A 14,148-nucleotide genomic window follows, 5' to 3' on the forward strand; every position below is an offset into this window, starting at 1 on the left:
GATGGACAACAAGGTGATCCTATAAGGGTTCCGTTTTTACCTATGATTTACGGAATCCTAAAAATTGCAATAAAACAAATGTTAGCTCTAAAATTTTATTAATACACCTCAATAGAGTTTCTAGAAATTACAATTTCAGGAACTATTTAAAATTAAATAAATTTCGTTTTGTTTTTAGCAACATTTTGTTGATGAACAAAAGGATGTTTAACCGTGAGGTTCCACTGCTCAAAAATATTGTCAGTTTTTAAATAGAATGTCATGTTTTTTGTACACGTCTTCGTAGTGGAGACGCACGGTTACTTTTTACTGAACATGGCCAACAATTTGAATAACATTGTTTTTTTTTCGTTCCTTTACTCAGAAATAATATTGAGAAATTGGTAACACCAAAATTCTAAATATTAGAAATTTTTTATCTAGACACCTAAATTTATATTTTTTATATTAACTAGACACATTAAGACAAACATTTAGACTAAAAACGTGCATATATATTATAATAGTATATAGTAAGTATTAAAATGAATATAAGAATTCATTATTTATTAAAGATTAAATTTTTCAATAATTACTTGGTGTTTTACGCAAATACAATATTTCTTAACCTTTCTGAATTTACCATCAAATAAAAATAATATCTTTATATATATAATTCTTCTGTGAGTGTGTATGTCACTGAACTTCTCTCAAACGACTGGACCGATTTTGATGAAATTTTTTATGTGTGTTCAAGGGGATCTGGGAATGGTTTAGATTCACAATTTTCATCAAATATTAACTTCATATTAATTTATTCAAATTAAAGACGTGTAGACATGACAACGTCTGTCGGGTCCGCTAGTATATATATAATATTTTGTGTGTGTAGTAAAATACGTATTTAAAAAACTTTAAGAAAATGAATGAATATTGAAAAATGTAATTATATAAAAATATTTAAATAAAAATACACACGACATAATACATAAAAAATATTTACATAAAAATTATAAAAGTATTAAAAGTTTAAATATGTACAATAAATAATAAAATATAAAATTTATAATTAAAAATCACTGCAGTACTCAGAATCTGTCAAAGGGTCCCTCAGTGTAAATTTACTAAGTCTACACTAAGGGAAAAATACAGTAATCCTGGGTTTCCGAGTCCAAATTCTAAATTAAAACACATTGATATCTGTGTTGTCAAAGATGACAATGATGACGATGTCTTTTATATAAAGATTTTGGACGCAGAAACACAAAGTAAGAGATTAAATTTAAAAGGAGTTTTATGCAGATTATACGTATGTATTTTTTTATGTCTACTAATACAATGGAAGGTTACACATGAAACATGTTTGAAAATGAAAATTCATTGATAAAACATTTTATCAAGCAGTCGCATAATTATTCTATTTTTTCCGTTCATCAAGTTAAAATACCAATAATAAATATTTTGCAGTATAAACTAAATAAAATAGACCACAATTATTAACTTGTATAAATGCTTTAAATATCGCTTAAATACTAATTATGAACGCAATTTTAACATCAGACCATCAAATATTAAAATTCGATTTTTCGTTCCTACTCAGAAATATTAATCACGTAATTAAAATTACTAAATTGCGCATTAGTCTTAAGCTAAATCTAACATCAAAAGCCAAAACACTTCATACTAGAAAGCGGCAAAACTTAAGTTGAATCTTAACCGTCTCAACTAATTAAAACAATATTGCTATCCCTCTCATTCCCTTTGAAAAGGCAAGGATAGCAATAGCGTTCCTGTTTAGACATTTGAAATTCAGTTACAAAATATCTACAGGAAGACGAGGCAATTTAAAGCGAAAACTACGCCGGTGACGTCACACGCAAGAAACATAGGTCGCGTCCATACCGCAGGCATCACAACACAAGAAGTATAGTTCCATTCAAACTTTACGTTAGCTCGCAAATTCGCATGAAACGCTCACAACACAATTGTTCATCTAAAATTGCTGTGTCGTGCAGAATACGATTTATTTATCTAACATTGTGTTCTGCGCGAAACGGTAGAATCGGGACTTAGGATTTGGGGGTAGGGATGAAAACAATTGTATATTTCATACATATTTGAATGGATTCATTTGATACTCAGTGGTGGATACGACCTAAGAAAATGTTCTTAACCAATTCATAAGTTTGCTCTAAATTGAGCCACTGGCGATACTAAATGTTTCGACAGTGGAATCCTACTGTGGGACACGTGTTAATCTGTCTAAAACTTAGCAACAAAAAGCTTTTTAGATGTAAAAATCCGCTATAAACGGCAGTAGCGTATAAAGTCGGGGTCACACTCACACAAAAGCAGCGAAACTAGGGATGGCCGACGATTTATCTATTTTAAAAGCTACAATTGTTATTTATATTTCGTTGCATAAAATAATTAATCACTAATTTTAGCGATAGAAAATTAGCAAAAATCTATCGATAACATTGACTAAAATTATTTATTGAAGTTCGTTAAATGCTGCATCGCTCATCCCTAGCGCGAATGTATAGCAATATACTTGGTGATAAAACTCTACGTAGTATTAAGGTGCTCGATATAAGAGGTAAAAAGGAGACTAAAACAAAGCGAATAAACAACTAATCAAACGGAAAAGTGCATTATGATATAAAAATACGTGCTCGCGTTATTTTTTTTTTCAGTTTTCTTGTATTCTAATATATTTTTAATATTTTACAGGGTGTTTGAGTTTTTCGAGTTGTGGAACACTCTCATATCGACGCATCGTTGATATTTGAGTGCTCCGCCGCTCGAGACGTCCGTATCCATTAAGGTGGACGCCTTCAAAACTATATTTTAATCAACAATTATCAGCTGACATGAATTACGCACTTTCAGCAAAGAAAAAATATGTCAAAACACTACAAACATTTTTTTCGACTTGCGACTAGTGAAATCAACTCTACTTGACCATTTATCGAATAGTTGTTCTATTAATCTTGTTAAGACAACTCGCTCAAGATGCACTATGTTTTAGTATCACACCTCTATGTCGCAGATACCTCGATACTGTAGACAGGACACTGCCATTCCATCTTTATGGCGGCTCTAAAGTTCTCACGAGTGCGCAAAGCACAACTGTTAAGTATCGTTTTACCAGCCGCAGTGGCTACAGACATGCGCAGCTAACGCCGAGCCGCCATAAAGTTTGAATCTAATTATACAATGCTTTCGTTACACCATATAACCAGTATATGGTTTAGAAAGCCTAACATTTCAAAAATATCAATTACAATTATGATTTTTTTGTCTAACTACTATATTATCTGTTCATTTTAGCATAATATTATATTAAAAAATGGCGATTTAATACTTTTTTCAATACAGTTATCCCTGTAAATATTTTTTTTCGCTACTTCTTCAAGTTATGTTTTAATTGTATTAATATATATAAACTCACGTTAACATGAACAGATAATACATTCGAACAAATAATAACATTTTTTAAATTTGTTTTAGATTAATCTTAACATCGAATAACACACAATACGGCTTCGGACGTATAAACCAATGCATTAACACGTTCAATGCCAGATGCAGTGCAGGTGGCAGTGAATGTGTTAACATGGTTTGAGGTGGGGCCGGTTCGGTAGGGTGGAAGTGTGTCGCGAGGCCGTGTGAGAGTGCGGTCTGTGCGGTCACTGCGGCTGCGGCTGCGGTCACTGCGGCTGCGGTTGCGGTTGCGGTGAGTGCGGCTGCGGCTGCGGCTGCGGTGACTGCGGCGATGGTAATGGTACCTAGAGTTGAGATACTGCGTGCGGCTGACATACAACGCTCGCGCCCCGGCTACTCCTCGCAGCCAGCGTCCTCACTGATTATTTCGCCCGCTCTATCCTGCGAAATGTTTTGACCTGCCACCACAACAACAACCTTTAGTTATTAGGAGGCGAGTGACGAGGGCAGAGCTGAAAAACGCCTATTCGCGCGCCCTCTTCCGTTTTTTGGCCCGCATGGACCTTAGGGTCGGTAGAGTCATGGGTGGTAGGCTATTATTACTTTAGTTTTCGGAAAAAAAACTGCAAAAGCAGTACCAGAAAAAGCCTAGAGAGTATAAAATGTATGGAAAGTAAAGGATGGAAGAGAAGAGTATCATAAAGAAAATAAAAATGGAAAATAAAAAAGTATATATTGAATATTTTTGACACTTTCTATGTCACTGTGCCTGTCGAGTGTTCTTTAGTACAAAAATATTAAATATGTTGAATCAGTGTGAAGTTGTATATATGTATGTATGTATGTATGGTACGTACCCTTTTTCGCTGATGAAAGTATGCATTTCTTGCAGCTTATGAAGAAAAAGGAGACACGTTAGAGTTAGGCGTAGCGGGCAGCAGGTCCATGGTGCGGCACACCCAGCCCGCTATGTCCGCCTTCTCCCCCTCCGCCTGACGGATCCACTCGTGGTTCTGTCATAGCACACCACATATTAAGTGACTCCGTCCACGCGAAATTAAAAAAAAACCTAATTAGTAGCCTATATGTCCTTCCAGAGTATGTTCTACATCTATATGAAATTTCATCAAGATCCACGCATTCGTTCTGGAGATAAATAAGATCATATACCATCAAAGTCTTGAGATCAGCTCGCTCGTCAGGATTCTTTTTGAGGCAGCGGTCTACGAAGTCTTTGAATTCATCAGAGAATATCCCGGCGGGCAACTTCGGCGGTGGCTCGTTCACTATATAATCCAGAAGTTCAAATATAGCCATCGGACGTGGAGAATTTGGAGCCTGAAAAATAAATACATTGCAGTAATAGTATTGTTATAATTTGGGAACTTTTTGGCCCCAACAAATATGAGATAAAAAATAAACGCCACTCACCAAACAACTTAACTAAGCCTTCGAAAAATATATTTTCATTACATCAAGGTAAATAAGTATGTTTTTTTTTTTAATAAAATTAACTTAAAAGTAATATATACGTAATTAAACCTGTAAATATCACTTGAGAACGACGTGCGTAGATGTATGAATGTAGAAGAAACGAGGTGTTTCAGAACTCCTACAAATGGAGAGCTGTGGTCTCTTATACTGTTAAAAGTAAAACCAACCTGTCCCGGAGAATGATCTTCATTCTGTCCTCCGAATATTGTAGCCAATGTTTTAGCGTCAGGCGGTGGTATGGGGTACATTCCGATTGCCATTTCTACCAATGACAGACCAAGCGACCAGATGTCTGATTGTACAGAATAGTGAGTTCCTTGTAAACGTTCCGGCTGTCAACAAGCAAACAAAATTTCAATGAATTCGAGCAATAATATTTAAATGAGATCCAGGTGCTTTTTCAGGTGTGTTTTTGGAATGTCAGGCCTAAATATTTTAGTGAACTTCGTTCACTAACACGCCAACCATGGGTTTCTAAGATCAAAATCCACGAAATTTAAGATATTGTTATCTCTGTTTGTTAAAGGTAATGACAGGGACGAAGATATGTTTTATACAGGGATTTTTTTATTTTATTTATAATGCATTTGGTCTCAGAAACATATAGTTAACTGCTGCACCTAATCATTAAGGTATTAGCGGTAAAATGACAGTGAAATGACATTCAGTGTTGTATATGACAAAGATATGACATTAAATCCACTCCATGTTCTTAATTATTCACAATTAAACAAATGTTTCATTTGGAAATGTTAATTCTTACACATATTTTAATTATCTTTTTAAATACATTAAAGTTACAAATAATCTCTTTGTCTGACACCGCAATGTTATATGTTAATTACAATGATTAAACCAGCAATTTAAATGTCATTGGTTTGTACAAAACCATCTTTGCAACAAAATGTAAATGAAATATTATTTGGAACTAATTTGATGTATAAAACTTTGAATTACACAAATATTAACTAAAATTTCAATATTTAGTTTCTTATTAACAACAAAGTTTATATAAATTTTGAATAAATTAAAACATTTTTAGTTTGCACATAAATGAAGAAAGTTGTTCTCTGATTTCACACCCGTTTTACAAAATAAAATATTTAAGTAGTATTTAACTCTAACAATCAATCAATTACAAGCTCCAATGGCCTAATGGTAAAGATTTCTGATACCGCCATTCAACTATGGTAGTAAACCATGTCCTAGCACAAGCCTAGAGCTTAGTTGGAATGACATAAGAAATATTAGTAAATTAAGAAAAATCTGCTAATATTTCAATAAACAAAAAAAAATATTTTCTATTACAATAATAGCATACTCACAGACATGTAGCTTCTTGTACCCACAAAGGAATTGGCCATTGAATCAATGAGCTGACCGGAGACACCAAAGTCACAGATCTTGATCTCACCGTTGCTGTTGACGAGGATGTTTGAAGGCTTCACATCGCGGTGCATTATAGCGTGCTTGTCACGTAGGTAACTTAACCCTTTCAGCACCGCAGATGTTATTGTTCCTGTCAAAATTGTATATCATCAAGCAAAAATCAACCAAATTCTTAACAAAATGAAAATAATATTATTTTAGATATGCGAAGGACTTAGGGAATATAAAAATAATTTACTTTCTATATCAATATAGAGGATAATATAAACAAATGCCACTTCATATTATGTGGTTGAGTCAAACTAAACATAGGTAACTAAGGAAACAAGTTTGGGATTATGATTTAATTTATCTTTATAAACCTACTAGTTGTCGCTTGCGACTCTGTCCGTGCGAAGTAAAAAAGAAACTTAATAAGTCTATGTGTTGTTTCAAACTATGTTTTATATGTATGCCAAATTTCAGTGTGATCTGTTGAGCGGTTCCAGAGACACCTTTAAACAAACATCCATCCATCTAAACATTCGCATTTATAATATAAGTAAGATTATGAATAGTATAAATACCTAAAATAGATTCAGGAATCCTTCCCGCCTTCTTCAAAATAAGATCCAATGAACCACCATCCATATACTCCATGCAGATAGATATTTCTCCATCACTATAAAAAGCACCATAGAATCCCACAATGTGAGCAAAGTTACATTCATGCAGCACCTTCAGCTCACGGATTATTTGCTTCTTAATCGCCGGTTTCACTTCTAAATGGATCAACTTGCGAGCCATTATCAGGCCTGTAGATTTGTGGCGAACTTTCATAACTACCCCACCATTACCTTGTCCTAATATAAAAAAATATATATTATACATACTGGAAATTTCAATTGCCTAAAACACATAACATAAGATGACTGATCATTTGATTTCTAGTAATTTTTGATTACCTAGTTCCCCTAGTTTCTCGAAATCATCATCGCTAAGTTCACCAATCTTTTCCTTCTGACAGAGGAACACTTCAATGCGTCGCCTCTGTGTGTCATCCATCTCAATCTGCTCCAGTCTTTCAGTCAGGGCTTCTATACTTGTCTTTGATTTCCCAGCTAAACCCTGCCGCCTAAAATAAATGTTTTACTTTGAAATATTACCTTGATTGAACATCCTACCATACCAACCTTCTAGTAAAAATAAAATCTATTCCATTATTTAAAAATAAATATTTTTAAACAAAAATTGTGTTAATTTCTTAATAATTAAAGAAGTTATTTAATACCAATATCTTTATGACTTATCACAAAATCTCTACTGAAAAGGATTCGATTGTTCATACAATTATGTAACTAAGAATAGAACACTTAAATTTCTTATTTTTCAACATAAAAATTTATTAAATAAATTGTAATATAACCAGCATATTCCAATGATTCCATAATCAATATTCTGATGTTGAAAATCACACAATTTTTTTTTAAATTAAGTGCCGATTTAATTAGGTAATAATTGCTTCCTCTAGTATTCCAAAAGTTGTTGGAGCTTTTCCAAGATAATACTTAATGATTATACACTTTTAAATAATTCTCAAACTATTAGCAAGAGAACATTATGTGTAATATACAAAATTCAAAAATTATATGTATAACCATTTTTATACTGTGTTAAAAAGATCGTTATGCCTTTATCTTTCTATACGAGGCGATAAGAGTTCGTTTTGCTACAATTTTGGAAAAGTACTTTTAACATTATACAATTTATACTTACTCAGTAGCAGTGGCAGATTTCAGCTGCGGGGTCATATTAGACGGTGTAATTGCCGGAGCAGTGTCAATAGACCCTGGTGGGAGGGTCAAATTTAATTTATTCTTCGACATCTTACTCATCCTGGACACACATTTGTCATCGTAATAAAATGAAGGTGAATCCTTTGCGCCTGTTGCGCAAAGTAATTACGAAATCACATTAATAAAAGTCAAATGTATTCAGGAGGTAATCGTTATAAAATTTATTGTAAAATCAACAAATTAATTCGAAAAAGATTGTAATACTGATTTTTTATAGCATATCCTCTAATTTACGGAGATTGCCCTTTTCTTTTGATTTTGACAACGGCAAGACAACGATGCGTTTGACAATGACGTAAAAAGCCATCGATTCTTTTTAATCGATAACTTAGATTGAAACGAGTATTTTAATTTTCTTGTCTATGATTAGTCTATGGTGATATTGTAAATAAGCCTGAGCCAGAATCAGAACAGCAGAAATCTTATGCAGAAAATTCATGACGACTATTTCAACTTTTACAGTTTATAATTAATTTCAGTTAATAAAAAAAACGGTGATCAGTCAACATTTAGTACACAAGCTGTTTTTTCTTTTCTCCAAACTAGAAATTTTAAAGTAGTCACAGAAGCTAACCTAAAAATAAAAATTATCACACTTTAAAATAAAATCAAGTTTATTTTTCAACGTACAGTTAAACAATTGTTAGATGTTTATATAATAATTTACCGTTGAGCTTTTTATAGCGATATATAAATAACTGTGTAAAAACTTAGAATAAGTAATCATTGTATTTATTATAAAAATCATAATACTTTTTATGGAGATTTTAATTTAGTTAAAAATGTATTAATTCCTGGCTGTGTCTGTTTCAATTCTTGGACTGGCTTTTTTGCTTCTGGCTTAACTCTTTTGACGTTTTTATTTTCTTGTTTAGGCTTTTTCTTTTTTTCTGCATTTGGTTGTGTTTGTTCCACATCCGATGTGCTTTTTTTCTTTTTTATCTTTTTCTTATCATTTTCCTCAGGTTCATGTGATGGCCGTAGCAATGTAGTTGGATCATTCATAATCATTGATAGCTTTTTAAAGTAACTCCACAACGCGTCAACACATTTTTCTGGTTTTTCTCCTTCAACAGTCTCCCATAATAATCCATACATCCTTGGTTTTAACTTTTCCGTAGGCTTTTTAAGTTCACTTTCAAACTCATCTTCTAGATGTTTCAGTCTCGCTTTTTGCGTTTCAGGCGAAAGAGATAGGACATCGTCTTCATCTACTGTGGCTTCCTAAAATATAAATAAAGAATTGGTGGAAATAGATTAATAACTAAAAAATATTAATTTTATTATTAGTTTTTATTGAAAACATGAAATTGCGCAAATGGATGAATTTGTCGCCTTTAAAGCTAATATAGAGACAAAGTGCATAATTAAAAAAACAGGTTAGTTTTAAATTAAAAAGAATACTTGAAGTCGAATTTCAACCAATAGGCGACCACCAGTAATGATAATTACCTCGTCACTTAAGTATCCATGCGGGACGAAGACCTCGTTATCGACTTCGTATTCGTCGGCATCAGGCTCGTCATCGCTGCCAGCCGCACTGCCGTCGATACTCTCCCCCTCCTGCTCCTCCTCCCACTCCTCATCGCTGTCTACCTCATAGTCTACATGCTTCTGCAAACAATCATGTTGTTACAAGGTGCCCATCAATTAATTTGGAATATAATAATAATTTGAAAAGTCTTAGGACATAGACTAAGTTCAGTTTTACATAACATTCTCTGTTTTATATTGCTTGTAATATAGAGCTGTAGAAGGAATAAATGAAGGTTTTAAATACTCTATATATTTGCAAGTGTAAGCATCTATGCCAGTTACTTAATTGCAATAAAATTCATGCCATATTCTATTACTTTTTTATTTAAATAAAAATACCTGATCCTGTTGAAAAGGTCTTCTAGGTGTAACAAATGTGCTCCGTTTTCTCCAAGTGCCCCAGTATGGTGGACGTCTGTTTTCATGGAAACTTAATAGTTTTGGCCGAAGTCTCTCACGGGCAGATGTTTCACAAGATAATATTTCATTCGCATCATCTATGGGTGGTAAATCATCCTCTGAAAGATTTTTTTTTTTAATGAAAAACAAAATGAAACTTTTATTTAAAAGATAGATATAAACAATAGCAAAAAATATCATATTTTTGGAATTGCATAGCCAATATCAAAAACAAAAGTGAATGTGTTGCATACTATTCATCATCATCATCAGCTCACTATACGTCCCCACCGAGGGGCTTGGAGCCTACCCTAAGTTAAGGGTGATTAGGCCATAGTCAACCACGCTGGCCAAGTCCGGGTTGGTTGACTTCACTCATATCTTTGAATTTCTTCTCAGATATGTGTAGGTTGCATCACAATGTTTTCCTTCACCGTAAGAACGTCGGATAAATGTACATATATAAATCGGAAATCGAAAAACACATTGGTACATGGCGAGATTCGAACCCAGGACCTGCAGATTGCAAGTCAAGTGCTTGACCACTGAGCCACCAACGCTCATATGCATACCATTACTCCTATGAAAGTAAACTGGTTAAGCGAGTTGGTGGAACGGTCAGTATTAAAAGTAGCTAAAAAAGTAGTAAATTCATTACTAACCCACAATCATAACATCATCATCATTTTCTTTATCACTCAACGGCCATGTTTTTCCACTAGACATAGGTTTGTTTAAACCTTCTTTTAAACTCTTTACATACAATTTATTACTTGGTACATTTTGTCCTTCAAGAAATTTATCTAGATTCTCTTTTTGTTCATCGCTTATGTAATTCCTGGTAGTAGGCGCCAGCCTCATATCCGCTTTAATTGTGAAACTGGATAGTACACTGTTTATACTAACAGGACCAATTGTGTGCTGGTCTTTCTCAGTTTTCTGTTTCTGAACAAAGAAATTTGCGAAAGCCTCAGCTGCTTTCTTTTTCTTTTGTTCTTGTTCTTGTCTTTCTATCTCTAAAGCCTCTTGTTTCTTTTTCTTTTCCTCTTCCCTTGCTTCTTTTTCCCTTCTACGCATTTCTTCTTTTTCTTCTCTCTCTTTTTTCTTTAATTTTTCTCTCTCTTCTCTTAATTCTGTAACAGTAAATTGTATTTAAAGTCTTATAACAAAATAAAAAATTAAACATCAACAATAACAAAATAAATTATGAATGGTATCACATACGTTTTTCTAAATCTTTTTGACGTTCTTTCTCTTCTTTTTCTTTTCGTCTTAGTTCTTCCTTCTCTTCTTTCTCTTTGCGCTTTTGTTCTTCTTTCTCCTCCTTCTCTTTTCGTTTCATCTCTTCTTTTTCTTCCCTCTCTTTCCTTTTTTGCTCCTCCTTTTCTTGCTTCTGTTTAGCCCTTTCTTCTTTTTCCTGTTGTCTTTTCATCTCCCGATCTTGTTTCTCTTTTTCTTTCTTTTTTGCTGAGTCCAACTTCTTCTGGACTTGCTGTAAAGATTGATTAATTATATTAGAAATAATAGTACATTTCTTCATATCCATTTCAAATAATAGAAAGATTTGCAGTATGGAAACTTGGTATGCCAACCCCACATGGTCTGAGGTATCATGAAGGTGAAAGTAAAGAAAAATTTGATAATATAATGATTATTAACTTTCAATTGTCATAGATTATAAAATAAATTTACCTGTTTTGGTGTTAATATGGCCGAATTATTAGGAGTGCGTTCTGTACTGCTTGATATTGAATTCCGAGTTTGTCTAGGTGTTTGAGGTGTTGCATTTGATTGTGCAGATACATCACACACACTTGTTTGTGATGTGTCTAATTTACTTTCAATTCTTGATCTATTCCGTGTGCTCCGTTTGGGAGTAACTATATTAGATTCTTCATCTATGTTTTTAGATTCATTACAATCACCATCTTCTATTTTTTCATCTTTATCAGTCTTATGACAATCTACTATATCCTTAACCTCATTATTTTCTATGTTGCATTTTTCGTTTACCACATTAATGTCATTATTTTTGGATGAAACATCCGTAGACTCACCATCAGAAGGAATTTCAATATTATTATCACTATTATCAATTTCCATACATGCAGATCCATTTAATTGTTCTAAATCCTCTGAAGTTTTCGTTTCAACTGGATTTGTACCATTTTTCGAGTCCTTGCCATTTTTTTTCTTCTTCAATGTTTTCGACATTTGTTTTTTCTTCCGAGCACTATCAACCAATTTAACATATGGATTAAGTGTTTTGTCTTCTGTAAGTATCTTAGTCTCATCTTTACAGTCCTCATCACTAATAACTACCAAATCATCGATCTTGTCGTTTTCTTTTGTTACTTTACCCAATTTTGTGACAGGCTCACTTTCAGGGGCAGATAATTTTCTCTTTCTGGTTTGGGTAGTTTCTGTTGCAGGCGAGACGTCGCTTAACAACATAAATGGAAGCCTGGCCTGTTTTAGTTTTTTCTTTGTAGGTGTTACGTCTGCTTCATGAGACTTAGGAGTTTTCATTTTATATATTGCAGATAATAACTAAATTACTACTTTAGTTAAAATTTAAATAACCAACAATAAAGCTCTATTCTGTTATAACAAATAATCACATTTCAAGGCACAATACAATAAAAGCTTACAAAATTATCCACAGTCCTATAATAATGCAAAACACTTTGACAGGCGACTTTATAAAACGCGGGAGTTTGGTGTTGGTGAACATTACCGTTCCATTATTGGTCAAACTTATAACCTTTAATTGTTAGTAACGTAATTTTGCCAAGGGTAATTAATTTAAAAGTATTAGAAAATACACAAGAAAAGTACGACAATTAATCTCTACTTTTCATGGTAAAACTTTTTAATACAAATTCAAATCTCTATGGAAAAGTAGAAAAAGAAATCAGAATAGAAACGGAACGCATGTAATGACAAATCTGACGTCATAACATGACGTTTTAGTGATGTTACATCAAATAATATACCACCATAAAAATCGATTGGTCATTCGTCCATAAACGTTTGTAAAAAAGATTTTTTTAAATCGTTACGTTTGTATTTATCATTTGATATTTCACTATTGCTTTTTGCCAAAACGAGTCCTACTAGTAAACTATGCATCTGTCATCGTGATTGTTTTATTGGACTAGTTCTTTCATTCCAGTGATTATAAAATCACTTTTATATTTTATGCTTTTATTTACATTTTATATAAACTCTAAGCTACTTTAATGAATGCTTGAATCTACAATTTGTAGGCATCTTTACTGGTCCCTGAAAGGGAGGCTTGCCTTTTACCCACACCACCCACACAATAAAAAAAGATAGGAAAAGGATAGGGAGGCACTCCATTAGTTGATAGATAGTAGATATCTTGGTTCTTAACGATTGTTACATTTTAAGTGACGTATTTCTTAATAAATAAAAGGGAATGCGGAAAACTATTTTATTTAGAAGAAGTTCAAGATGGATCACATTTGAAGTACAGGCGGGATATCACATTTAACATCGAACTAACTACAGTATGTTCATAGCTCTTAATTATTTACAATAACATTTATTACAAATTCTCTCGCTTATTAATGAATTATATGGAAATTTGTTGAAAACGAAATACAAGGTGGTTACCACAATTACATTTGCATAAAAAGTCTTAAATAAAAGTAGCTAAAACATTGTAGATAAGATTTCGTTTTCAGATTATACCTTTTCGTATTTATTTATATTACGGACTAAATTTTGGACGATGTACACATTTTTTCCTTATTAAAAATATTAGAGACTTAAATGAAAAAAATTATAACACCTTCTTAAAAAAAAAAACAATAAAATACAGTTAACTCTTGCCAGCCTATAGATTATCTTTACTTAATCGTGAATTAATTTCAATGAAAGTATGTATAGATACATCAGGGCAGTATTTTTTGTATGTAAATATCATATAAAATTAATTAGTCGAAATACTTAGAAATGTTGTATAAATTACACAGATATTACTATAAATACATTGAACGATATTTATAGATCGTGGTTGTAACTACGTAAAGCATTGTAAATC

The 14,148-nt window shown here is 32.8% G+C and overlaps 2 protein-coding genes across 2 annotated transcripts; both read right to left on the reverse strand.

The window, feature by feature from the left end:
• Positions 1–988: 988 nt before the first annotated feature.
• Positions 989–8,423, reverse strand: Dsor1 (mitogen-activated protein kinase kinase 1). Its single transcript, XM_013314409.1, has 8 exons — positions 8,065–8,423; positions 7,254–7,423; positions 6,876–7,151; positions 6,246–6,439; positions 5,088–5,252; positions 4,597–4,764; positions 4,284–4,439; positions 989–3,884 (listed from the first exon to the last, which is right to left on the reverse strand). The coding sequence occupies exons 1-7, from the start codon at positions 8,181–8,183 to the stop codon at positions 4,320–4,322; spliced, it is 1,212 nt and encodes a 403-aa protein (XP_013169863.1). The 5' UTR covers positions 8,184–8,423; the 3' UTR covers positions 989–3,884; positions 4,284–4,319.
• Positions 8,424–8,767: 344 nt separating this feature from the next.
• LOC106119434 (chromatin assembly factor 1 subunit A-B) lies at positions 8,768–13,005 on the reverse strand. The gene is made up of 6 exons (XM_013314408.1): positions 11,772–13,005; positions 11,304–11,571; positions 10,742–11,203; positions 10,020–10,198; positions 9,597–9,758; positions 8,768–9,368 (listed from the first exon to the last, which is right to left on the reverse strand). The coding sequence occupies exons 1-6, from the start codon at positions 12,606–12,608 to the stop codon at positions 8,901–8,903; spliced, it is 2,376 nt and encodes a 791-aa protein (XP_013169862.1). The 5' UTR covers positions 12,609–13,005; the 3' UTR covers positions 8,768–8,900.
• Positions 13,006–14,148: the final 1,143 nt, after the last annotated feature.

Source organism: Papilio xuthus, unplaced genomic scaffold (genome assembly GCF_000836235.2).
Source record: "Papilio xuthus unplaced genomic scaffold, Pxut_1.1 DF827461.1, whole genome shotgun sequence".
In the NCBI taxonomy this organism is placed as follows: Eukaryota; Metazoa; Arthropoda; class Insecta; order Lepidoptera; family Papilionidae; genus Papilio; species Papilio xuthus.

What these genes read in the sequence shown, in the direction of transcription:
- Dsor1 (XM_013314409.1), bottom strand. Translation starts at nt 8,183, where the DNA reads ATGAGTAAGATGTCGAAGAATAAATTAAATTTGACCCTCCCACCAGGG. An exon ending in CGAGAAACTAGGGGAACTAG is followed by an intron (nt 7,152 to 7,253) that starts GTAATCAAAAAT and finishes TTTTTATATTAG; the next exon opens with GACAAGGTAATGGTGGGGTA. An exon ending in CTGATCTCAAGACTTTGATG is followed by an intron (nt 4,440 to 4,596) that starts GTATATGATCTT and finishes GTGCTATGACAG; the next exon opens with AACCACGAGTGGATCCGTCA.
- LOC106119434 (XM_013314408.1), bottom strand. Translation starts at nt 12,608, where the DNA reads ATGAAAACTCCTAAGTCTCATGAAGCAGACGTAACACCTACAAAGAAA. An exon ending in TCAAAAAGATTTAGAAAAAC is followed by an intron (nt 11,204 to 11,303) that starts GTATGTGATACC and finishes CAGAATTAAGAG; the next exon opens with AAGAGAGAGAAAAATTAAAG. An exon ending in ATGGATACTTAAGTGACGAG is followed by an intron (nt 9,369 to 9,596) that starts GTAATTATCATT and finishes TTTATATTTTAG; the next exon opens with GAAGCCACAGTAGATGAAGA.